Source organism: Cydia fagiglandana, chromosome 21 (genome assembly GCF_963556715.1).
Source record: "Cydia fagiglandana chromosome 21, ilCydFagi1.1, whole genome shotgun sequence".
NCBI lineage: Eukaryota > Metazoa > Arthropoda > Insecta > Lepidoptera > Tortricidae > Cydia > Cydia fagiglandana.
In genome coordinates, this window is record NC_085952.1 from 14,078,267 (window position 1) to 14,100,179 (window position 21,913).

At 38.4% G+C, this 21,913-nt stretch overlaps 1 protein-coding gene across 1 annotated transcript in view; it reads right to left on the reverse strand.

The window, feature by feature from the left end:
• The window catches only part of LOC134675248 (dedicator of cytokinesis protein 1), a 101,629-nt gene that overhangs the window by 69,166 nt on the left and 10,550 nt on the right, over nt 1–21,913 (reverse strand). Inside the window, exons 2-6 of the mRNA XM_063533466.1 lie at nt 7,415–7,583; nt 3,916–4,018; nt 2,682–2,827; nt 2,190–2,313; nt 1,166–1,375 (exon numbers count right to left, since the gene is read on the reverse strand). Coding sequence (XP_063389536.1) covers nt 1,166–1,375; nt 2,190–2,313; nt 2,682–2,827; nt 3,916–4,018; nt 7,415–7,583 — 752 coding nt within the window. The remainder of the gene's footprint in view (nt 1–1,165; nt 1,376–2,189; nt 2,314–2,681; nt 2,828–3,915; nt 4,019–7,414; nt 7,584–21,913) is intronic.

The window sequence follows — 21,913 nt, forward strand, 5'->3', positions numbered from 1 at the left end:
ATCAATAAAGGTATACTCACAGTGAATACGACTTGTCCAGTAGACATATTCGGACTAGGCCACCTCATCATCAAGTGTTCAGTGAGTTTGTTTCCACTGGAATCATGTAGAGATAACACCAGTTCTACGGCGCAGGAGTGAGCTGAAGTTGGGATATGATGAAAAGGGTTAAATACTCACAGTGAAAACGACTTGTCCAGTAGACATGTTCGGACTAGGCCACCTCATCATCAAGTGTTCAGTGAGCTTGTTTCCACTAGAATCATGTAGAGACAACAGTAGTTCTGCTAAATCCGTCATCAGACATACGAAGTTGTGTACTTTGACAGCTACGGCTACGGAGGTGGGGGGGATATGATCAATAAAGGTATACTCACAGTGAATACGACTTGTCCAGTAGACATGTTCGGACTAGGCCACCTGATCATCAAGTGTTCAGTGAGCTTGTTTCCACTAGAATAATGTAGAGACAACAGCAGTTCTGCTGAATCCGTTATGCGACATACGAAGTTGTATACTTTGACAGCTACGGCTACGGAGGTGGGGGGGATATGATCAATAAAGGTATACTCACAGTGAATACGACTTGTCCAGTAGACATATTCGGACTAGGCCACCTCATCATCAAGTGTTCAGTGAGCTTGTTTCCACTAGAATAATGTAGAGACAACAGCAGTTCTGCTGAATCCGTTATGCGACATACGAAGTTGTATACTTTGACAGCTACGGCTACGGAGGTGGGGGGGATATGATCAATAAAGGTATACTCACAGTGAATACGACTTGTCCAGTAGACATGTTCGGACTAGGCCACCTGATCATCAAGTGTTCAGTGAGCTTGTTTCCACTAGAATAATGTAGAGACAACAGCAGTTCTGCTGAATCCGTTATGCGACATACGAAGTTGTATACTTTGACAGCTACGGCTACGGAGGTGGGGGGGATATGATCAATAAAGGTATACTCACAGTGAATACGACTTGTCCAGTAGACATGTTCGGACTAGGCCACCTCATCATCAAGTGTTCAGTGAGCTTGTTTCCACTGGAATCATGTAGAGACAACAGAAGTTCTGCTGAATCCGTCATCCGACACACGAAGTTGTGTACTTTGACAGCTACAGCTACGGAGGTGGGGGGGATATGATCAATAAAGGTATACTCACAGTGAATACGACTTGTCCAGTAGACATGTTCGGACTAGGCCACCTCATCATCAAGTGTTCAGTGAGCTTGTTTCCACTAGAATCATGTAGAGACAACAGCAGTTCTGCTGAATCCGTCATCCGACACACGAAGTTGTGTACTTTGACAGCTACGGTGTAGCAGCGGGCTGAAGGGTGGGTGGTGGGGGGTGGGGTGGCTGGAGTGGTTTCCTGAAAGAGCGAAGATTCATTTTTAAATTAAGTTTGATCGTAAAAATGACACAGAGCAAACTCAGTTCCAACCTGCCCCATTTGACGAAAATAACATATCGCACATAATTGTGGCTTGTCATAGAGAGGGGTCCTTTATGCCTCATAATCATCATCTTCCTCGCGTTATCCCGGCATTTTGCCACAGGGTGCCTGGGGTCCGCTTGACAACTAATCACAAGAATTTACTTAGACACTAGTTTTTACGAAAGCGACCGCCATCTGACCTTCCAATTCACAAAGGAAACTAGGCTTTATTAGGATTAGTCCGGTTTCCTCACGATGTTTCCTTCACCGAAAAGCGACTGGTAAATATCAAATGATATTTCGTACATAAGTTCCGAAAAACTCATTGGTACGAGCCGGGGTTTCAACCCGCGACCTCCAGATTGCAAGTCGCACGCTCTCACCGCTAGGCCACCATTTTGGAAAAAGCAAAACCTATAAATTTAGTCTTTCATTGTGCCAATAACGTAAGCAGACCTACACACAAGTGAAAGTTAAAACCCTGAAAACTATTAGCACAGAAGAAATAATAGTACTATCGTTCAGAAAGGACACTTCCTACTAACCCTCTTTCTAATATATAGCACTATCCCTTTCGGCTATTTAGCGTTGACAAAATTCAGGTGATTATCTTATCTGTGGTCGTGCACGCACAAGGAAGTCAAGTGGTGCCAACCCTAATAATTGCTCGGAGAAATGCTGAGCCGAACGGAGCCGAGTTCGACGGAAGTCAGGAGTGTCTCCCCACTGCTATTAGGAGTTAGCTCACCATATTCTTGTCAATCTTGGCGTTGGTCTCGTCGTGTAAGGCGTTGAGTTTGTATGTGGACATGTGCAGGGGGTTGACTAGTTGCCCGCTGGCATTTCTGACCGCCAGCTCCATATCCAGTGCTCTGTGAACATAATACAGTTTTTAGGGTTCTGTATCCAAAGGGTAAAACGGGAACCTATTACTAGGACTCTGCTGCCCGTCCGTCCGTCTGTCACCAGGCTGTATCTCACGAACCGTGATAGACATGCTAGCTAGACAATTGAAATTTTCACAGATGATGTCTTTCTGTTGCCACTATAACAACAAATACTAAAAACAGAATAAAATAAAGATTTAAGTGGGGCTCCCATACAACAAACGTGATTTTTTACCGAAGTTAAGCAACGTCGGGCGGGGTCAGTACTTGGAGCCGTGACGTATGTGTGTGACGTCATGTGTCGTCAACCGGTCTTCGTACGAGTACTTATGTTGCGCCAACAATTGTTTTACCTGTTTCCCTTATCTATAGTGAAGATGGCGGTCCTCGCGACCCGCCGCAGCTGGTCCAGAGGCAGAGCGCCCGACGCGGCCTGCGCGCGCAGCTCCAGCAGCGCGCGCATGCTCACTTCCATGAACTTGAAGCGTTCATCGCATGTCTGGAATAAAATAGATGTATATTATTTATCTAGCGAACTAGCAAGCGCAGGCGTAGGACGTCCACCCACAAGATGGACAGAGGACCTTGTTAAGGTCGCCGGAAGACGCTGGATGCGGGTCGCTTCCAACCGGCACGTATGGAGGTCCAAGGCGGAGGCCTATGTTCAGCAGTGGACGTCTTATGGCTGAGATGATGATGATGATGATTAAAAATAACTACGAGTATTAAGCTCGGGACACATTTATCCCACGTACGCAACGTATGAAATGCATAAGGACATCTGAACCCTGAAATTTGTACGCTTAGAAACATACTTGTCATACGCAACGCAACGCATGACAAGTATATTTCTAAGCTTACATCTTTCAGGGTTCAGATTGTCATAATGCATTGCATCTGTGCATTGCATACGTTGCGTACGTGGGATAAGTGTGTACCTGCCTTTATAATACACAGTTACCATCATTGTGTTGCTCATCTCAAAAACAAATTATTATTAGACCCAGGTGTATATTTTTTATTCGTGACGTTCATTTCACCAAGCATATAGCAGAAACAAAAATTATGCCTATAGTTCGTTTCTTTAGCATTAGAAATTAGGTAAACAATCTTGATGTGTCTTTTCATTGAAAAACACATTTTAAAAATAAGTTACGGCATATATAATACAATTATGAATCTAATACGATCATTTATATTCTTCTGCTTTCATAAGTAATCGTTATTGAATTTTAAAAAGCGTTTTTCAATTAAAAGACATGTCAAGATCGTTTACCTTCTTGCAAGTTCTTTCTAATGCTAAAAAACGAACTATAAGTTCCGTCAGTACATTTTGTAAGGGAAGTTGAAGAGTTTTCTATAGTTCGTTTTTTTTAGCATTAGAAAGAACTCCACAGAAGCAAGCGTGCAGTTTTTATCAGGTTCTTTAATTGTTAATAATTATTGATTTATCTAATGTAGCATGGTCAATACATATAATTTACTTCAAATTATTACCGCTAAAAGTGCCGGATTTGGAACCACAAGCTTACTTCTGCGAAGTTCTTTCTAATGCTAAAAAAAACGGACTATACAGGTCGTACTTACGGTGTAAAGTTTCTTCCAATGCTGCAGCCAGTCTCTCAGTGTGAGGGCTATGTCGTGAACCACGCCCGAACCTCCGGCAGAGGCTACAACTGTATCGCCGACTCTGTAACGAAAATTGTTACTTGAAAACTTGTACATAGTACATAGGTAACTTAGATGGTATTTCAGGAGCAAAATTCTTATGGAATACCCCTAATATGGACCCACGAAGGACTATGATAAAGTACTTAGCTCTAAGCTACCGATTTGACTCCCATCTATTGTATGTTCAACAAATATAAATGGTTTTGAATAAATCATGTCTCTTAGGTCAAATCCTCTGTGTTTTATCGATCCATACTGGCATATTTGCAATACATTCACAAACTGTCTAAAATAATTGACATTATCTATAATAATTTCAATGGACCTACCAGAAATAACAGATTTAGAAAACCAAATGGAATTTGTACCTTATTACGCGAGAATACGGTAGACAATTCAATACGACTGTTACAGTGAAATCATGTTATCAAATCAATTAAACTGTTAACCCGAACATCGGGGCTAAGTCCCGACCTAAAATTTGTCACAATTGCCGATAGAGGAGGGCACTGGGCCAGCTATTTATAGTGTTAGACGATAATTATTATAGAGTTGAGACTATGTTGGAGCATTCCATGAAATTGTCTACCGCTGTCCCGTACAAACGCGAAGTTTCTGAAGATATGCAGGTATAAGAGTTTCCTTTTCTATGACAAATGGTCAAAAATATGCACAAAAAAATAATCGCCTGCTTTAAATGCCGAGAAAAAAGTCGCAACACAGGAAATAAAATGCGTTTGTACGGGACAGCCCGTGGAATGCTCCTGTTGTTGATTTACGTTGTAACTTGCCTGCTAGAAGTCAAGTTTGACACCTGCCTTTTGAATAAAAATATCTGGGAGACCGAACTTTGCTCGAAAAACACGTAAAAACTCAAAAATGCGCATTTTCCCAGAGATAAGACCTAGCTAGATCGATTTATCGCCCCCGAAAACCCCCGTATAGCAAATTACATCGAAATCGTTAGAGCCGTTTCCGAGATCCCCAAAATCTCATAATCATCTCAGCCATAAGACGTCCACTGCTGAACATAGGCCTCCCCCTTATGGGGGGTGAATGCCATAATCACCACGCTTGGCAGGCGGGTTGGCGATCGCAGTCGAGTACACCGAATTTGAGGGACGCTGCTGCCCGTCCACCGGTGGTCTTGGACGTAGTTTAAGGACATACCCCCGGGTCCCCAAAATATATGTATTTAGATAGATTTGTCAATCAATAGACTCGGAGTGAGTTACCGTGGTCAGAATCTATTGTTGTTAGAATTCGACTAATTGGTTGAAAACATTTGCTTCATTTTGCGTCAGAAATTAAAACAATGAACAATATATATTAAATAAATAAATATTATAGGACAATTTTACACAGATCGACCTAGTCCCACAGTAAGCTCAATAAGGCTTGTGTTGCGCTAAGCGATATAGGGTCATTGCGCTAGTTTTTGTCGGGCTCTAGTTTTCGTCCACTTGGCGAAATTTGAATATAAACCTTCATTGCTGCGCAAATTGGACTTATTGCAACCCTTATTTATTTATTTATACAGTTTCTATACAGCATTGGTTCTTAACCTTTTACATGGGCTCAATCATGGTAATAATATACTCCGCCTGGTACTCTCTTCCCGTCTTTTCTAGGTCACCTGACTGACACAAGCCTACGTCATCATGCGACAGCGCTATATGATAATATGCGATAGCGGCCATGTTATTGTGACGTAGGCTTGTGTCACTCTGGGAAGAGAAGACCATGTTTTATTAGACTATGGGCTCAATCGACAAAATTAATTTTACTGCTAAAGGGTATAAATTCTCTGGTTTATAAAAATTACGACGTAAAACGACGTTATAATGATTGAACTCGTTATTTTCGTAATAAATAGTATTTACTACATTTTGTTAAAAACTGTGACCAATTTAATCAATTCAAGATTAACGGCATTAGTTTTAAGAAAATATGTAAAAAGCGGCCAAGTGCGAGTCGGACTCGCCCATGAAGGGTTCCCTAGCAGCAAGTAACATAATAAAATTGCGGTTTACGATTTATGACGTATTAAAAAAAACTACTTACTAACTAATCTCATTCAAACCAATTTTCGGTGGAAGTTTGCATGGTATGTACATCATATATTTTTTTTTAGTTTTATCATTCTCTTATTTTAGAAGTTACAGGGGGGGGGGGACACATTTTACCACTTTGGAAGTGTCTCTCGCGCAAACTATTCAGTTTAGAAGAAAATTATATTAGAAACCTCAATATCATTTTTGAAGACCTATCCATAGATACCCACACGTATGAGTTTGATGAAAAAAAAAATTGAGTTTCAGTTCTAAGTATGGGAGCCCCCAAAAAATATTGTTTTGTTTTCTATTTTTGTGTGAAAATCTTAATGCGGTTCACAGAATACATCTACCTACCAAGTTTCAACAGTATAGTTCTTATAGTTTCGGAAAAAAGTGGCTGTGACATACGGACGGACAGACAGACAGACATGACGAATCTATAAGGGTTCCGTTTTTTGCCATTTGGCTACGGAACCCTAAAAAGGCGGGTATTGAAAAATATAAAAAATAACAAAATGCTTTAACGTAATAATTGTCACCGCGTACATATGATTTTATTTTATAATGTAAAGAGATTAAAGTTGAACGACCTTTGATAGTGCGTGCCAAATGAATCATACGGACACGGAGCTTCCATCAGCTCTCGCTATGGACCAGCTCACCGACTTCTTCGACGAGTTTTTGCCTCTGTCTCATATATTTATATTTATCTGTCTCTCTCTTGAACTATTAGGATAGAAAGAGACTTACCTCTCTACTTGACACTCCCTCAACTGCACATAGTTCTTGGGGAAAGCGCCCACACCGTCTCTCCGTAGACTGCGACCCCAGTACCAGTGCTCTGTCTCTTTCTCACAACGGACCAGCTCACCGTTCGACGAGCTCCTGTCTCTGTCTAATATATCTATACATATCTGTCTCGCTCTTGAACTCTTAGGATAGAAAGAGACTTACCTCTCTACTTGACACTCCCTCAACTGCACATAGTTCTTGGGGAAAGCGCCCACCCCGTCTCTCCGGAGACTGCGACCCCAGTACCAGTGCTCTGTCTCTCTCTCGCAACGGACCAGCTCACCGTTCGACGAGCTCCTGTCTCTGTCTAATATATCTATACATATGTCTCGCTCTTGACCTATTAGGATAGAAAGAGACTTACCTCTCTACTTGACACTCCCTCAACTGCACATAGTTCTTGGGGAAAGCGCCCACCCCGTCTCTCCGGAGACTGCGACCCCAGTACCAGTGCTCTGTCTCTCTCTCGCAACGGACCAGCTCACCGTTCGACGAGCTCCTGTCTCTGTCTAATATATCTATACATATGTCTCGCTCTTGACCTATTAGGATAGAAAGAGACTTACCTCTCTACTTGACACTCCCTCAACTGCACATAGTTCTTGGGGAAAGCGCCCACACCGTCTTTCCGTAGACTGCGACCCCAGTACCAGTGCTCTGTCTCTCTCTCGCAGTGGACCAACTCTCCGACTTCCAGGGGGAGGTGGGGGGATGGCCCGTTGTAATTGTATATGGCTGTGGACAATAGTTTTATTAGAACAACTTTGGAAAAAAATCAAATTATTTAAATATTTAGATTAGCGGTTTTCAAGTACATGGTTAGACCAAGAAATGTCTTAAGCGATTTTGATAGTCCACGCAGTGCCAGTGTTATTTTAAACGTGTAACTTCTATGAAATTATGACGTATAAATAACATTTTAAACTTTCGCGTTTTGAATACATATTAACTCACATTATAGACGGGTCTAACGCGAATTATATTCAATTACCTTTATTTACCGACGTTTCGACACAGGTTTCACTGGTCGTGGTCGCGGCTGACTGATTGTCCCAGCAAAATGCAGATGGACGGGTGCGTGGATATTGTGAGTGTTGCGTGTCGGACTATTGACAATAATTAACATTATGTGTGGTGGGTGATTTGAAAATGTGATGTCTACCCCAAACTTTTCCATACACTTTTCGTCGGGTAGATGCACAAATCTCTGTTTTGACATTTTGCTGGGACAATCAGTCAGCCGCGACCACGACCAGTGAAACCTGTGTCGAAACGTCGGTAAATAAAGGTAATTGAATATAATTCGCGTTAGACCCGTCTATAATGTGAGTTAATATGTATAAATAACACTTGCACTGCATGGGCTATCAAAATCGCTGCAGACTTTTCTTGGTCTAACTCTAGTCACTATTTAAAGTAAAAAATGACAGAAATAGATGTCATAGGTATTAAATAAAAAGTGACTGACTAAATAAAAAGATTACCTTGACACGCTCTTATTTTCGCGTCAAGATCATTTTGAACACCTCGCCCGCTTAGCAACTTCTGCTGCTGACTGTACATAATGTTTTCGTTTAAGTTACGTCTTAGGCCGTATTATTATAAAAGATTATGCATGTAATGTAACATATTACGCATGAATAAAACGATCGCAACCACATTTTAGGCGCCGTATCCAAATCCAGAACAATTTCAAGGAAAGGCTACCGTTATACTCTCGATATGCCATCACAAATCATATGCCATGACTTTTTAATGAGACGACGCTATTATATATCCTGTTGTGACAGCTGTCAGATTTGGCAGACAATAGTATTTGCAAATGGCGGCTAAATAGGGCATCTTATATCGCACGGACGAAATCAATGAACTGTTAAGACGTTTGAATTGCATTGGTGGGGTTAACTAACAATAAAATGGTAAAATTTACTTTTGAAGCCTATCTGCCCGATTCGAACTTTAATATACGTCAATTAATGGATCTAGAAACGATATGGATTAGATGTGTTAGTGTCAAAAGTGACGTTTTTGTTTGAAGAAACGTCACATTTGACACTGGGATATATACATAAAGTACTGATATTTTAATCCCATCAAAAACATAAATGTAAAAAAGGAGAGCCAAGTTCAATACAAAAATTATGCTTGGCTGTGGGGTTCGCCGCAAAAAGAATGGAGATTTAAATGAGTGCCAAGTTCTATGCAAAATCCAAATATGTATTTATAGGAACAAAATAACATTATAAACAAGTATTAAACTCTATTTCTTTGCTTTATTGGATACCTATAACAATTGCTGTTATTTAAAAAAAATGCGAGATCTTAAAGCAGGTTAGATTTGACTTGGCCAGTTTTCATTACATCAGTCATTTTATAAAGTTATTCAACATATATATTTTGTAATTCTGATAAAAACTGGCCAAGCCAAATCTAACCTACTTTAAGATCTCACATTTTTTTAAATAACAGCAATTGTTATAGGTATCCAATAAAGCAAAGAAATAGAGTTTAATACTTGTTTATAATGTTATTTTGTTCCTATAAATACATATTTGGATTTTGCATAGAACTTGGCACTCATTTAAATCTCCATTCTTTTTGCGGCGAACCCCACAGCCAAGCATAATTTTTGTATTGAACTTGGCTCTCCTTTTTTACATTTATGTTTTTGATGGGATATCAATACTTTTTGTAAAGAAAACTAGGCAGGTATTGAGATTTAATGTTTTTTCTTGTGTTTCCGCTGCATGTTTTTTACTTCTGTTCTTTGTATTAATTATGTGGTGCCGCGCGCCGCCAACGACACACCGTTGGCCGGTTGTTTAGCGCGTATTACAGGTTTTTTGTATGGGGACCCCCCCTATTTTTTACTTTTTTTATTTTTAGATTTTTTCCTACGCTTACACACAATTACCGAGCTGGATTCCAAATTTCATCCTTCTAGGTCATCTGGAAGTAGGTCAGGTTTAGGTACTATATGTAAGTCACAATAAAAAAGAAATTTGTATGGGAACCCCCCCTATTTATTAACTTTTTTTTGTTTTTAGATTTTTTCCTACGCTTACACACAATAACCGAGCTGGATTCCAAATTTCATCCTTCTAGGTCATCTGGAAGTAGGTTAGGTTTAGGTACTTATATGTCAGTCACAATAAAAAATGGTTTTTTTGTATGGGGACCCCCCCTATTTTATAACTTTTTTTAATTTTTAGATTTTTTCCTACGCTTTCACACAATAACTGAGCTGGATTCCAAATTTCATCCTTCTAGGTCATCTGGAAGTAGGTTAGGTTTAGGTACTTATATGTCAGTCACAATAAAAAATGGTTTTTTTGTATGGGGACCCCCCCTATTTTATAACTTTTTTTAATTTTTAGATTTTTCCTACGCTTTCACACAATAACAGAGCTGGATTCCAAATTTCATCCTTCTAGGTCATCTGGAAGTAGGTTAGGTTTAGGTACTATAGGTATGTCAGTCAGTCTTAAAATTTACGACTTTTTGACCTTCATATCTTTATAACCGTTTGAGCTAGCTTCATGAAATTTGGGCTTCTAGATGTCCTTATGGATATAATTAAACACACGTAGTTTTATGTGTTTACGTTAAAGATGTTTTGAGTTATAGAAGGGTCAAAAGTGGCACCAAGTGGTTCGTGTAATATTACACTTGGCGCTGGCTAGCCAGTTCCTTTGCTTGAACTTGGCTTGACACGCTGCCGCGTGTCTAGATTGACGTAAGCTGTCTCGGCGCCCAATACGAATTCGTTGCATTTGGCGTCGAGACACTTGGTTCGTGGGGCAGAGGCGCACATATGCTCCTTAAGGAGCTTGGGAAAAGGTTGAGGGAGGCAACGGGTGACCCCCGCGCGGGCAGCTTTCTCGCACAGCGAATTGCCATCGCAATCCAGCGCGGGAACCACCAAATTTTGATAGGTATTTTTAATTTTTAGTTTTAATTATTTTAATTGTAGTTAGTTTTAGTTTTATATTCCTATTTATGTCTTTTAGTAATTTATGTAATTTAATATTTCTTATAATGTTGTACATACATGATTACAGTTAAATAATAAATTTATACCATTGACGTATCTTAAAGTTCGAATCAGGAAGTAACTATGTGAGGTTTCGTCGTCCTTAGGTCCTCTTTACACATTTTTATAACTCTTCGATTTTTCCTTTGAATCCGTTTCGCTATGTAGAGTCGGACCAAAGTTTTCATGTCAAGTGCTACATCAAGCATGAAAAGCTTATAAGGATAATTGCTTACTGCCAAAGTTTCTGCAAAGTTAGCGAGGTTGACGTTGACCATACCATTACCACCATTTTTTTAGCATTTTTTTATTGTTTTTTTTTTGTTAAATTTAGTGGATAGATAAAAGTTCTCTATTTTGTGCAATATCCTTTGATTTACGAAATGTATTTTCGTAAATCAACAGGAAATTGCTCACATTGTTTTTATTTAGTGAATGATTGAAATTGTTATCAAATTAGCTATAGTTAATCAGTTTAATCACGAACATAAAATGAAGGCCTAACTAACACAGGCGCAAATCTAGTTAATTAACGAACACGCCTTAATTGTATAAAGGGGGATTTCAGGCCGTTATGAAAAGAATAAAACACCTAAAAACATGAATTTCTGTGGAACGAGATCTGAATTTTTTAGTAGTACACGTTCGAGGCGAGAGTAGTGTTGTACCGAAAATACTCGAGTTCTCGAGTTTTAATTTGTTTACATGTTTCAAAAAAAAATATTAGCGAAAAATAGTTCGGCCCTATAACAGAGACACGAGTGAATCTCAACAACTACGAGTATAAAGGGACCCACAGATTACCAGTCCGCCGGACGATATCAGCCTGTCAGCTGATCGCAAAAGGGACAGTTCCGAACTGAGAGGCTGATATCGTCCAGCGAACTGGTAATCTGTGGGCTATTTAGTACTAGTAGGTAAATGTTAGGATTAGGACTCACGCTACTTACAAGATACCAGGTTTGTAAAAAAAATTTGGGTCAGCTTCCGCTCCGAGGTTTCCGTACCATCAAACATCCCTTCTAATATTATACATGCGAAAGTAACACGGTCTGTCTGTCTGTAACTCTTCACGCTTAAACCGCTGATCCGATTTAGTTGAAATTTGAAGATAGTTTGAAGCCCGAGCAGGACATAGGATAGATTTTATCATTATCATCATCATGTCACGCAGACAATGTCGCGTGACAAGCTTGTTGTTTACAAAGTTTAACTAACGACTGACGCTAAGCCGGGACTACGTGTTATTGTTTATTTTATGTATTTTTTTTAATTACTTTAAGTTTTTTGTTTATAAGCTTCTCAATAAACTCACAAAAACTCGAGTCTCGAGTTTTCCTAACATACAAATATTACAGATATAAAAAGGCTCGAGTCTTTCACAACACTAATCGTCAGGCAGCTGCTTTCGGAACAAAAAAAAATGTAAAATTAGGTGAAGAAGAAAACTTGATACGTTTTGAAACAAAAAAGTAGGCTATTTTTGAAATGACGCCAATAAAATTGCCGTTAAGTGATGTTGCATTGCAGTAATCATTAGAAAAACCTCTATAGATAAATCACTACTTATAAAACAAAGTCCCCCGTCGCGTCTGTCTGTTTGTATGTATGTATGTTCGCGATAAACTAGAAAACTACTGAACGGATTTTCATGCGGTTTTTACCTATTAATAGAGTGATTTTTGAGGAAGGTTTAGGGGTGTACCCTTGTTTTGCCGACAAACTTTTCATCGAATATTATTTCATCGACAACGATTCATCGAAACTTTAGTACTAGTAATATTGTTTGGCGTTATTTTGATTCATATATTATTTATTTAAATTTTTCTTACTGCGTAGAAATACTATTCATCGAATATTATTTGATCGCTGATTCGTTTCAAATTATTTTAATTGGCACAACTACTAAACATTGCAATTCATTTGTTCGACGTATTACTTTAATACATTTTTCTGTTGTAACAATTTTAGGTTTCGGTTAGGTTAGAATTGCGACCCCACACAGAAACGAACGGCTATCAAAGTCATTTTAGGTTAGGTTAGAACTGCGACCCTACACAGAAACGAACGGTTTTAAAAGTAGGTTAGGTTAGAACTGCGACCCCACACAGAAACGAACGGCTTTCAAAGTGGGTTTAGGTTAGATTTGAACTACCACCCCACACAGAAACGAACGGCTTTCAAAGTAGGTTTAGGTTAGGTTAGAACTGCGACCCCACACAGAAACGAACGGCTTTAAAAATAGGTTTAGGTTAGGTTAGAACTGCGACCACACACATAAACGAACGGCTTTCTAAGTGGGTTTAGGTTAGGTTTGAACTGCCACCCCACACAGAACCAAACGACTTTAAAAGTAGGTTTAGGTTAGGTTAGAACTGCGACCGCACACAGAAAAGAACGGCTTTCAAAGTAGGTTTAGGTTAGGTTAGAACTGCGACCACACACATAAACGAACGGCTTTCAAAGTGGGTTTAGGTTAGGTTTGAACTGTGACCCCACACAGAAACGAACGGCTTTCAAAGTAGGTTTAGGTTAGGTAAGAACTGCGACCCCACACAGAAAAGAATGGCTTTCTAAGTAGGTTTAGGTTAGGTTAGAACTGCAACCCCACAAAAAAACGAACGGCTTTAAAAGTAGGTTTAGGTTAGGTTAGAACTGCGACTCCACACAGAAACGACCGGCTATCAAAGTAGGTTTAGGTTAGGTTAGAACTGCGACCCCTCACATAAACGAACGGCTTTCAAAGTAGGTTTAGGTTAGGTTAGAACTGCAACCCCACAAAAAAACGAACGGCTTTCAAAGTAGGTTTAGGTTAGGTTAGAACTGCGACTCCACACAGAAACGACCGGCTATCAAAGTAGGTTTAGGTTAGGTTAGAACTGCGACCCCTCACAGAAACGAACGGCTTTCAAAGTAGGTTCAGGTTAGGTTAGAACTGCGACCCCACACAGAAACGAACGGCTATCAAAGTCAAATATTACACATTGAAATAATTTTATGCGTAATAAATTGTATTAAATGCAATCCAAAATGAAATAAGAAAACCCGTAAAGAAATACCACGATATAAACTATATACGAAATAACTCGAGTGCCAATTAAAAATCCCAGATTTAAATTTACTAGTATCAATTCTTCGACGCAATGACTTGTCGATGAAATGAAAATACTTGAAACGTTGTCTTCGAAATAACATTCGATGAAATGTCTGTCGGCAATTCAAGGGTAAACCAGGTTTAGGTGTATAATGTTAAGGTTCTATCCGTGCCAAGCAGGGGCCGGCCGCTAGTTTCCACTAAAATCAAGATAGGTTGAATTCCAACGCACAATTCATCTCGTAAATATGTCCCATAGCTCTTATGTCAGCGAACTAAGAACTATGGCACACATTTTTGAATAAATTGGCTACCCCATTTTACAGTTAACTGTACAGTCACCTGCAATAATATGTTACTCTTCGAAGGCCGCAAAAATATGTGACACGCTCTTATGGCTCTACAAATAAGAACGTGTCAGATATTTTTGCGGCCTTCGTTGTGTAATATATTATTGCAGGTGACTGTACCTACTCTAAAGTAAATGTGTGAAAAGCGTTCAGTCAGCACCAAAATTACGAATTAGACTACAAAAATGTATGTACCTATATGTCTATATGTATATTATGTTAAACAATTATATATACTTTTGAATGCGAACTATAGAGATAAATACTCTATTTAGAAAAGTGTTCCATGCTGACTGTACTATGACGCGATTTACTTTACATATCTCAAACACCAATACAAACATGTTTACCAACATCACTACAAAGTTGTTTACCAACATCACAATATTATCTATCTATACAGTGTGGAAAGATAAGTCGGGCCCTGGAGGGAAACTACCTTAAATCCTCAAGCTGGCTCATTTTACTTAAAGAAGACATTCCTTTATATTTAAAAAGAAACAAAACTGCATTCAAAGTGTTTGTAAAACTCGCTTGCCTCGCCCGGGACTCGAACCGACTAAAAATTCCAAAAAATAAACACTCGCAATTTTATTACACTAGCCGATACAGTTAATGTTAATGATAACATTTCTCCAAGAAACATAAGGTCTTACACTCGTCTGTGGTACAAAATATCCATAAAATGTGTAATATTTAGTACTCAAGATTTTTTGAGACAAGCAAAATTGAAGAAAAAGAGAAAAATCTTAGAATGCAGTTTTGTTTCTTTTAAAAAATAAAGGAATGTCTCCTTTAAGTAAAATGAGCCAGCTTAAGGATTTAAGGTAGTTTCTCTCCAGGGCCTGACTTATCTTTCCACACTGTATATCTATCATAAAGAGTATAAAGGATAACGAACATTATACAATATGACGCACTCAATATGTGAAAGACTTACACACAATGGCAGGAATGTGGTCGCGCGCCTAAATCGCGTGTGCTTCTGCGCATGCCGCGCGGTGCGCTCGCGCAGGATTAAGAAAATCTAGACCGGCTAAGCTTTTAACCCCCTTATTCATAAACGATTACTAAAGTTAGCAAGCCGATAATAATCGTTTGTCCCTTTCCGACGTATTGGTATGATCGAAAGGGACAAACGATTATTATCGGCTTGTCAACTTTAGTAAACGTTTATGAATAAGGGGGTTAGTCTTTAACAAGGAAATAGGTACACGGTGTTTTATCAACCCGAGGGTAAAGTCAAGACTTTACATAGCCTAGCTAGCTCTTAACTAGAGGGCACGCGGTCTAATGCTGATAGCGACCCTGCGGCACCCCATCTAAGGCGGAGTCGGCACTCGTTGGTAGTTTTAGACGGTGGTCCTCCACTGGTTAGTCCGTCATCCCCCCTGGTTCCCCCGGACCAGGTGGTATGCGTAGAAGCATTTCCCCAACGTAAAAGAACGAACGAGAAAAGTGAACTAAATGACGACCTTGATTTGAAACATAACCTTCAGGTCCTTCTGCTCTGCAAGGAAATAAAGAGACTGTTCAGAATAGTGTCAATCTGGAAATTGAGAAAACTTGGCTCTTTTTTAAAGATCTTCTACGGCCCCGACACTATCATGGATACTGACATTACTTTGACGGAATGACGTTTTTAGTGATAGTGTAGGGAGTGTCATGAAGGAATGACGGCAAGTAATGAAGTTTATTTTAATAATTTCCGTCAGTATTGGAGTTATGTCAAAGTAATGATACTAGAAATGACATTATACTGACAGTGAATTGGTTAGAATGATGGAATCAGAAATGACAGAAAGAATGATGGACGATAATGAAGTTATTAAACATTTTTAATATTTTTGAAGAAATGTCAAAATAATGACATTATACTGATAGTGAGTGGAGCGCATCACTCTAATCCCTCATTCCGTCATTTAAAGTACTTTAGAAGAAGGTTTTATACTAACAAGAGTCATTACTGGCATTTAAATCAAAATAAGTGAAGTATACCTACTCTATTATCATTGCTCTAAAGTTTATTTTTACTTGACTCTTAAGAAAAAAGGAAAACATGCAGAATACGATGCACAAAGAAAATCTCTGTCCCTTTCTAAAAGTTTCCATACATGAAATAAAAATTAAAAACCTTTTATTTTATATTGTTTACAACAATTTAATTATATTTTTACCGGGAAACGCGAAAATCTAAATTTAGTTGTCTGCCTCTTTATCGTTCGAATATGCAAAAGTGAGGATGATGATGATGAAAAGTGATAGAGAGGTTAGATAACGAAATTTCGTGTTTCGCGGTAGACCCCCAGATTGTGATGGATTGTGGTAATGGCGCCCCCTACGCAGAGTTTCGAGTAATATTCCCTATTCAGGGAAATAGAATAATATTACGCAATACTCTGCGTAGGGGGCGCCTCTAGCACATACTGAGGGCTTACCGCGTAATTTCGTTTTCTGCCTCTTTATCACTCTTGCGTATTCGAGCGTTAGAGACTGATAACGAAATTTCGATTTTCGCATTTCGAAGTAGACCCTCTGAATTTGCTAGTGGACCCTACGCACGCCGACTTTTGCGTAATATTCCCTTTTGCGTTTTATTTCGTGCATGGAGTTCAATATATTTTTTAAAATATGGTCAACATCCCTATTTTGTATATTCTGTATAATGGCCTTATATAATAACATGTTGTAAGTATGCATCTATCCTATAAGTAAACTCTCTGGTTTATGGCATTATGTATTTATAAACGCGTTACTGGCCTGAATTAGCTATGAATAGTTTTGATCTTCTCGTTTTGGTTTTTATCTCTCATTTTGACTTATGTATTTGTAAGAAGGATAAAACATATTAACTAAATCAGGCCTGTAAAGCTTAAAAAGTTTTATGACTAATTGAGAATGAATACTTAGTGTTTATGGTTGAATGTTCCATATAGACTATCCCGTTCGAACTTGCTTTATGACGGACTCTTTTTTTATACCTCCTTACTTCGAACCTCCACAGATATTGTTTTTACTAAACGTCAAGTCAACCGCAGAAACCCCGACTAGTTTTAATCAGCAAAATCCTAACCACTTTTTTAATAATTAATATAATTATGTACAAGTATTAGTATTTCGGATACCCCAAAAACCTGTGTCTTAAAGTGGGCTATAATGGTTTGTATAAAATAAAACGAAAGAACATGTACATTAAATTACAATGAAACAACACAATAAATTGAATATAAACCAATGCAGTACTTACGGTGCACGAAAATCTCAACGCTACGACTACTACACATATTTCGTCGGCTAGAAGACTGGCGTCAACTAACAAACAAGTTGTTGTGTTGCTGTTTGCGAGCGAGAAAATTCGAATATTGGCGAGAACTTTTAAATTTTAGCAGTGTTTTAAGCTGTTATTTCGCGCTTTGATTCACTTTACCGGATCCGAGACTGGATCCGGTGAATTTTGCCGGATCCGGTAACTTGAAAAATGTGCCGGATCCGGCCGGATTACCGGATCCGCCGGACCGGATTGCAATCCCTACATATCAGGTACCTTTTTTCTTAGCCAAATACGTATACATTCTTACATAACAGAAGAATCCAGTAGGTACAGTCAGAGTCGTATAGTAGGTGGCATCCAAAGTATTCAAATAGTTCGGTACACCATATATGTATGGCGTACCGAACTATTTATAGGTACTTTGGATGCTACCTACTATATGATGCTGATTGTACTTTAAGAATAGTTTGATTCCCGTTTCGTGGTAAGAATAAAAAAAATATTTGGATACATTTTTTAACTACCTACCAATCTTTCACACAGTCATGGCGCACGCACGCACGAAAAGGTTGAAACAAATAAATATTCTTTTTAATTAACTATTTCTTTTTCTGCATTTTTCTGGCTCATCGGGCATAGAGTTGCCACAGTACATAGTATAATTACGACAGGTTAGAAATATTTGAATCGATGATTGAATAATGTCTTGGTTTTGTATTCTTCAAAACGTACACTACAACATAACTAAGAACGGTTAGGAAAATAATAACTTAAAATTCCCCGTGAAAGGTAATGATGAAAATACTGATAGAAATACTGATAAGTGTGTGGGGAGATTTAGGAATGTCATGACCTGAATGGACCAAACGCTGGAGCGTTATGAAATTTCATGTCATTGCTAATGATAGTGTCGGGGCCGTATTCTAGAACAAATCGCTAAAATTAAGAAATGATTTTGAATTTTATAATGTTCTTAACGAATACAGACATATATACCATCCTTTAGATCAGATTTTTCGAGGCGATACTAAAGGCTGACTAGACCAGATCAAATCTACTTTGGCAACAAATGTATTTATACTTAATTTAGTATTGAACTTGTGGACAACAGTAGTACTGAACTATAGTTGAGTAGTTTTATTTTATCTGCCGCGTCTAAAACATGTGTAATACCAACGTAACCCTATCCCGCAGCGCACCTGACACAGGATACGGTAACCAGACCCGATAAGCTAGCACATACACCCGGCTTATCTCTCGTTTTTAATATACATTCTGCTCCCAACTTCGCCTGTGTAAAAATGTTTCCGTATTCGATCTACAAACAAAAAGTGAAAAAGAGAAAAATATTTATGCAGATCCAGATTTGCACATTTGGATTTATGACCAAATGAAGGTATTAAAACTATTTCCAGCTTACTGGGAATTCATTCCTGTAGTATTATGTCAATACCATGTGATGTGAGCTCTTATAATTGGCTTCCTGCCAGCTTATTATGGATGGCTTTATCCATCTTTATCCACGTGATAAAATAACTGTCACTTTTTAACACCGTGATAGAAAGTGACGGACGCCGTTTTATCACGCTGTCACGTAGACAAGAACGACCATCATATACGTACTGTATTATAATTTATATGTTAATGTTATAGCTGTTGGATCTCCAAATTATAAAAAAAAAACTAAAAAAACGTCTTTAATGAATCTACTTTGATTGACCTATTAGTTGGGTTAAACATTTTCCATATAGGTTTGTCAAAGGATTGTCTCATTTCAATCATAGACAGAGAGAATCATAGTATTCATAGTATGTACTTATATTGGTCACACTAGTAATAGCACCCAAAAGAAAAGGATGAGTATAACTTTCCCGGTTCTTACTGACTGACAAATTTGTTTGATCAACTGTTCAAAATTACATTGACTTTTTTTCACCACAGATTCATATTCAAACTCTAACATCCCATCGAGTACCTGATACGGGACGTGGTGATAATTTAGTCGCGGCGCTGCTTATCGCTATAAAAATATAACGTTATCTCTGAACATAATCAGGAGAAAGTCAATGGTTGCAGTTGACAATATCAGAGGATTTAGTAATAATAGTGGGATAACAAAGAAGCGCTGGTGGCCTAGCGGTAAGAGCGTGCGACTTTCAATCCGAAGGTCGCGGGTTCAAACCCCGGCTCGTACCAATGAGTTTTTCGGAACTTATGTACGAAATATCATTTGATATTTTCCAGTCGCTTTTCGGTGAAGGCAAACATCGTGAGGAAACCGGACTAATCCCAATAAGGCCTAGTTTCCCCTCTGGGTTGGAAGGTCAGGTGGCAGTCGCTTTCGGAAAAACTAGTGCCTACGTCAAATCGTGGGATTAGTTGCCAAGCGGACCCCAGGCTCCCATGAGCCGTGGCAAAATGCCGGGATAACGCCAGGACGAAGAAGAAGTGGGATAACAAAGTCAACATTGTTTTGGTTGCATTTTGAATTTTTTGGTAATTTACCTTTTTTTTTATAATAGCCTCTTTTGTGTCCCGATGCTGGGCAAAGGCCTCCCCTTTCTTCCGCCAATCATCACGGTTTGGTGCAAGCTGCCGCCAGTCGCTGCGAAAACCGTCGAGGCCATCCCGCCATTTCTATTTTTGTACAATTTGTAGTGATTATACTGATTGTGCAAAATTTTCATCACGCATTATGTACTATGTAGGTACGGTACACTTTTTGCTATACACTGTGTAACATGAGGAAACCGAATAATTTTAACCACGCATTTCTGAGGTCAAAAGAAGGAAAAAAAAGTAATATGAGTTTAGGTCAATTTTGCCAAAAAACATTTTTTTTTGTTTTGGTTTTTCAATATTTTGAATGTACATATTTGTACATAAAAAATAAATGTTATTGGTAAACTTGTCACTTTAAATTGAATTTTACATTTTTTTTCTTCGAAAAACCTACTTTTTGCAAAGTGTTACTTGTCACTTTTTGACGTCTATCAATAAGAATATTTAGACTACGTCCCATAGCAGCTACATCACCATCAAAAAGGCCTTTTACACTATGTAACAATAAAAACTTGTTTTTATTTTTAATTAATATTATCTCTGAAACTAGGCGAATTTCAAAAAAGTTTACAGGACATTTTTGTCTCTAAATATTATCAGGAATACGCTGTTAAAATTATTCGGTTTCCTCGTGTTACACCGTGTAGGTATTTATATGTCATATCATATTATCGCTTGTTTTAAAGGATAAAAAACGGCTTTCCGAGCTAGTAACAACTGCAAAAAGACGAGTAAAAATCCAGTCATGCTATTTACCATACTCCGACAAAAATTTAAAATTTCACCTAGTAATACTAGGTCGTATTATTCTATCGCCAACTTTAACTGATTGTTTTTTTAACCTCTAAGGCCCACTTGCACCATTCCACTGACCCGGGGTTAACCGGTTAATCCTTGCGTTACCATGGTTACCAGTACAATTTGACACCGGGTTGACGGTTAAACCCCGGGGTTAAGCGGTTTAACCGTCAACCCGGTTAGTGGGATGGTGCAAGTGGGCATAATTATAATTAATACTGGAGTCAGTTATGTAACGCTGCCATACATGACCCAAAATTTTTTTATTAAGCTATGAGCTTCATCACATTTGATATTTGAGTAATTCTAAGCATTTCTAGCCTGGGAGGCAAAAAGAAGCGTGCGTCTAGTCGGGGAGGGTGGGGGATCTTTAAAAAAAATCTATTCAGATCCTGGTGGCTACAAGGGCAAGTTTGGTATCATTTTCGTATAAACCAAAGACGTATAATTCATTGCTGATATTTGTTTTTTTCAGTTTCATAGTAATTTTACAAGAAAAACGTAAAAAGGTAAAAAAATTGGTTGGAGATTTTTGCTACGCGGAGCCGAAACTACAAAAGATAGAAAGTTGTAATTTGCACACTAGATTACATTTATAAAGTGTACAAGAGATAAGAAGCGATTTTGAGAAATTCAACCCCTAAGGGGGTTAAAAAGGGGATGAAAGTTTGTATGGGGTTCAAGTTTTATTTTAAGCTAGGAATTTGAAACTTCGTAAAACGATATATTATTAAAATACAAGTAAACTAATTTCAGCGTTTTTGAAAATTCATCCCCTAAGGTGGTGAAAAAGGGGTTGAAAGTTTGTATGGATATTAAAAAAAAATTCGATCGCGGGACTTGAATCTTTGTATTTGGGGATATTATTAAAAGACAGGAAAAGTAATTTCAGCGTTTTGTAAAATTCATCCCCTAACAGGGTTAAAAAGGGGTTGAAAGTTTGAATCCATTACAAAT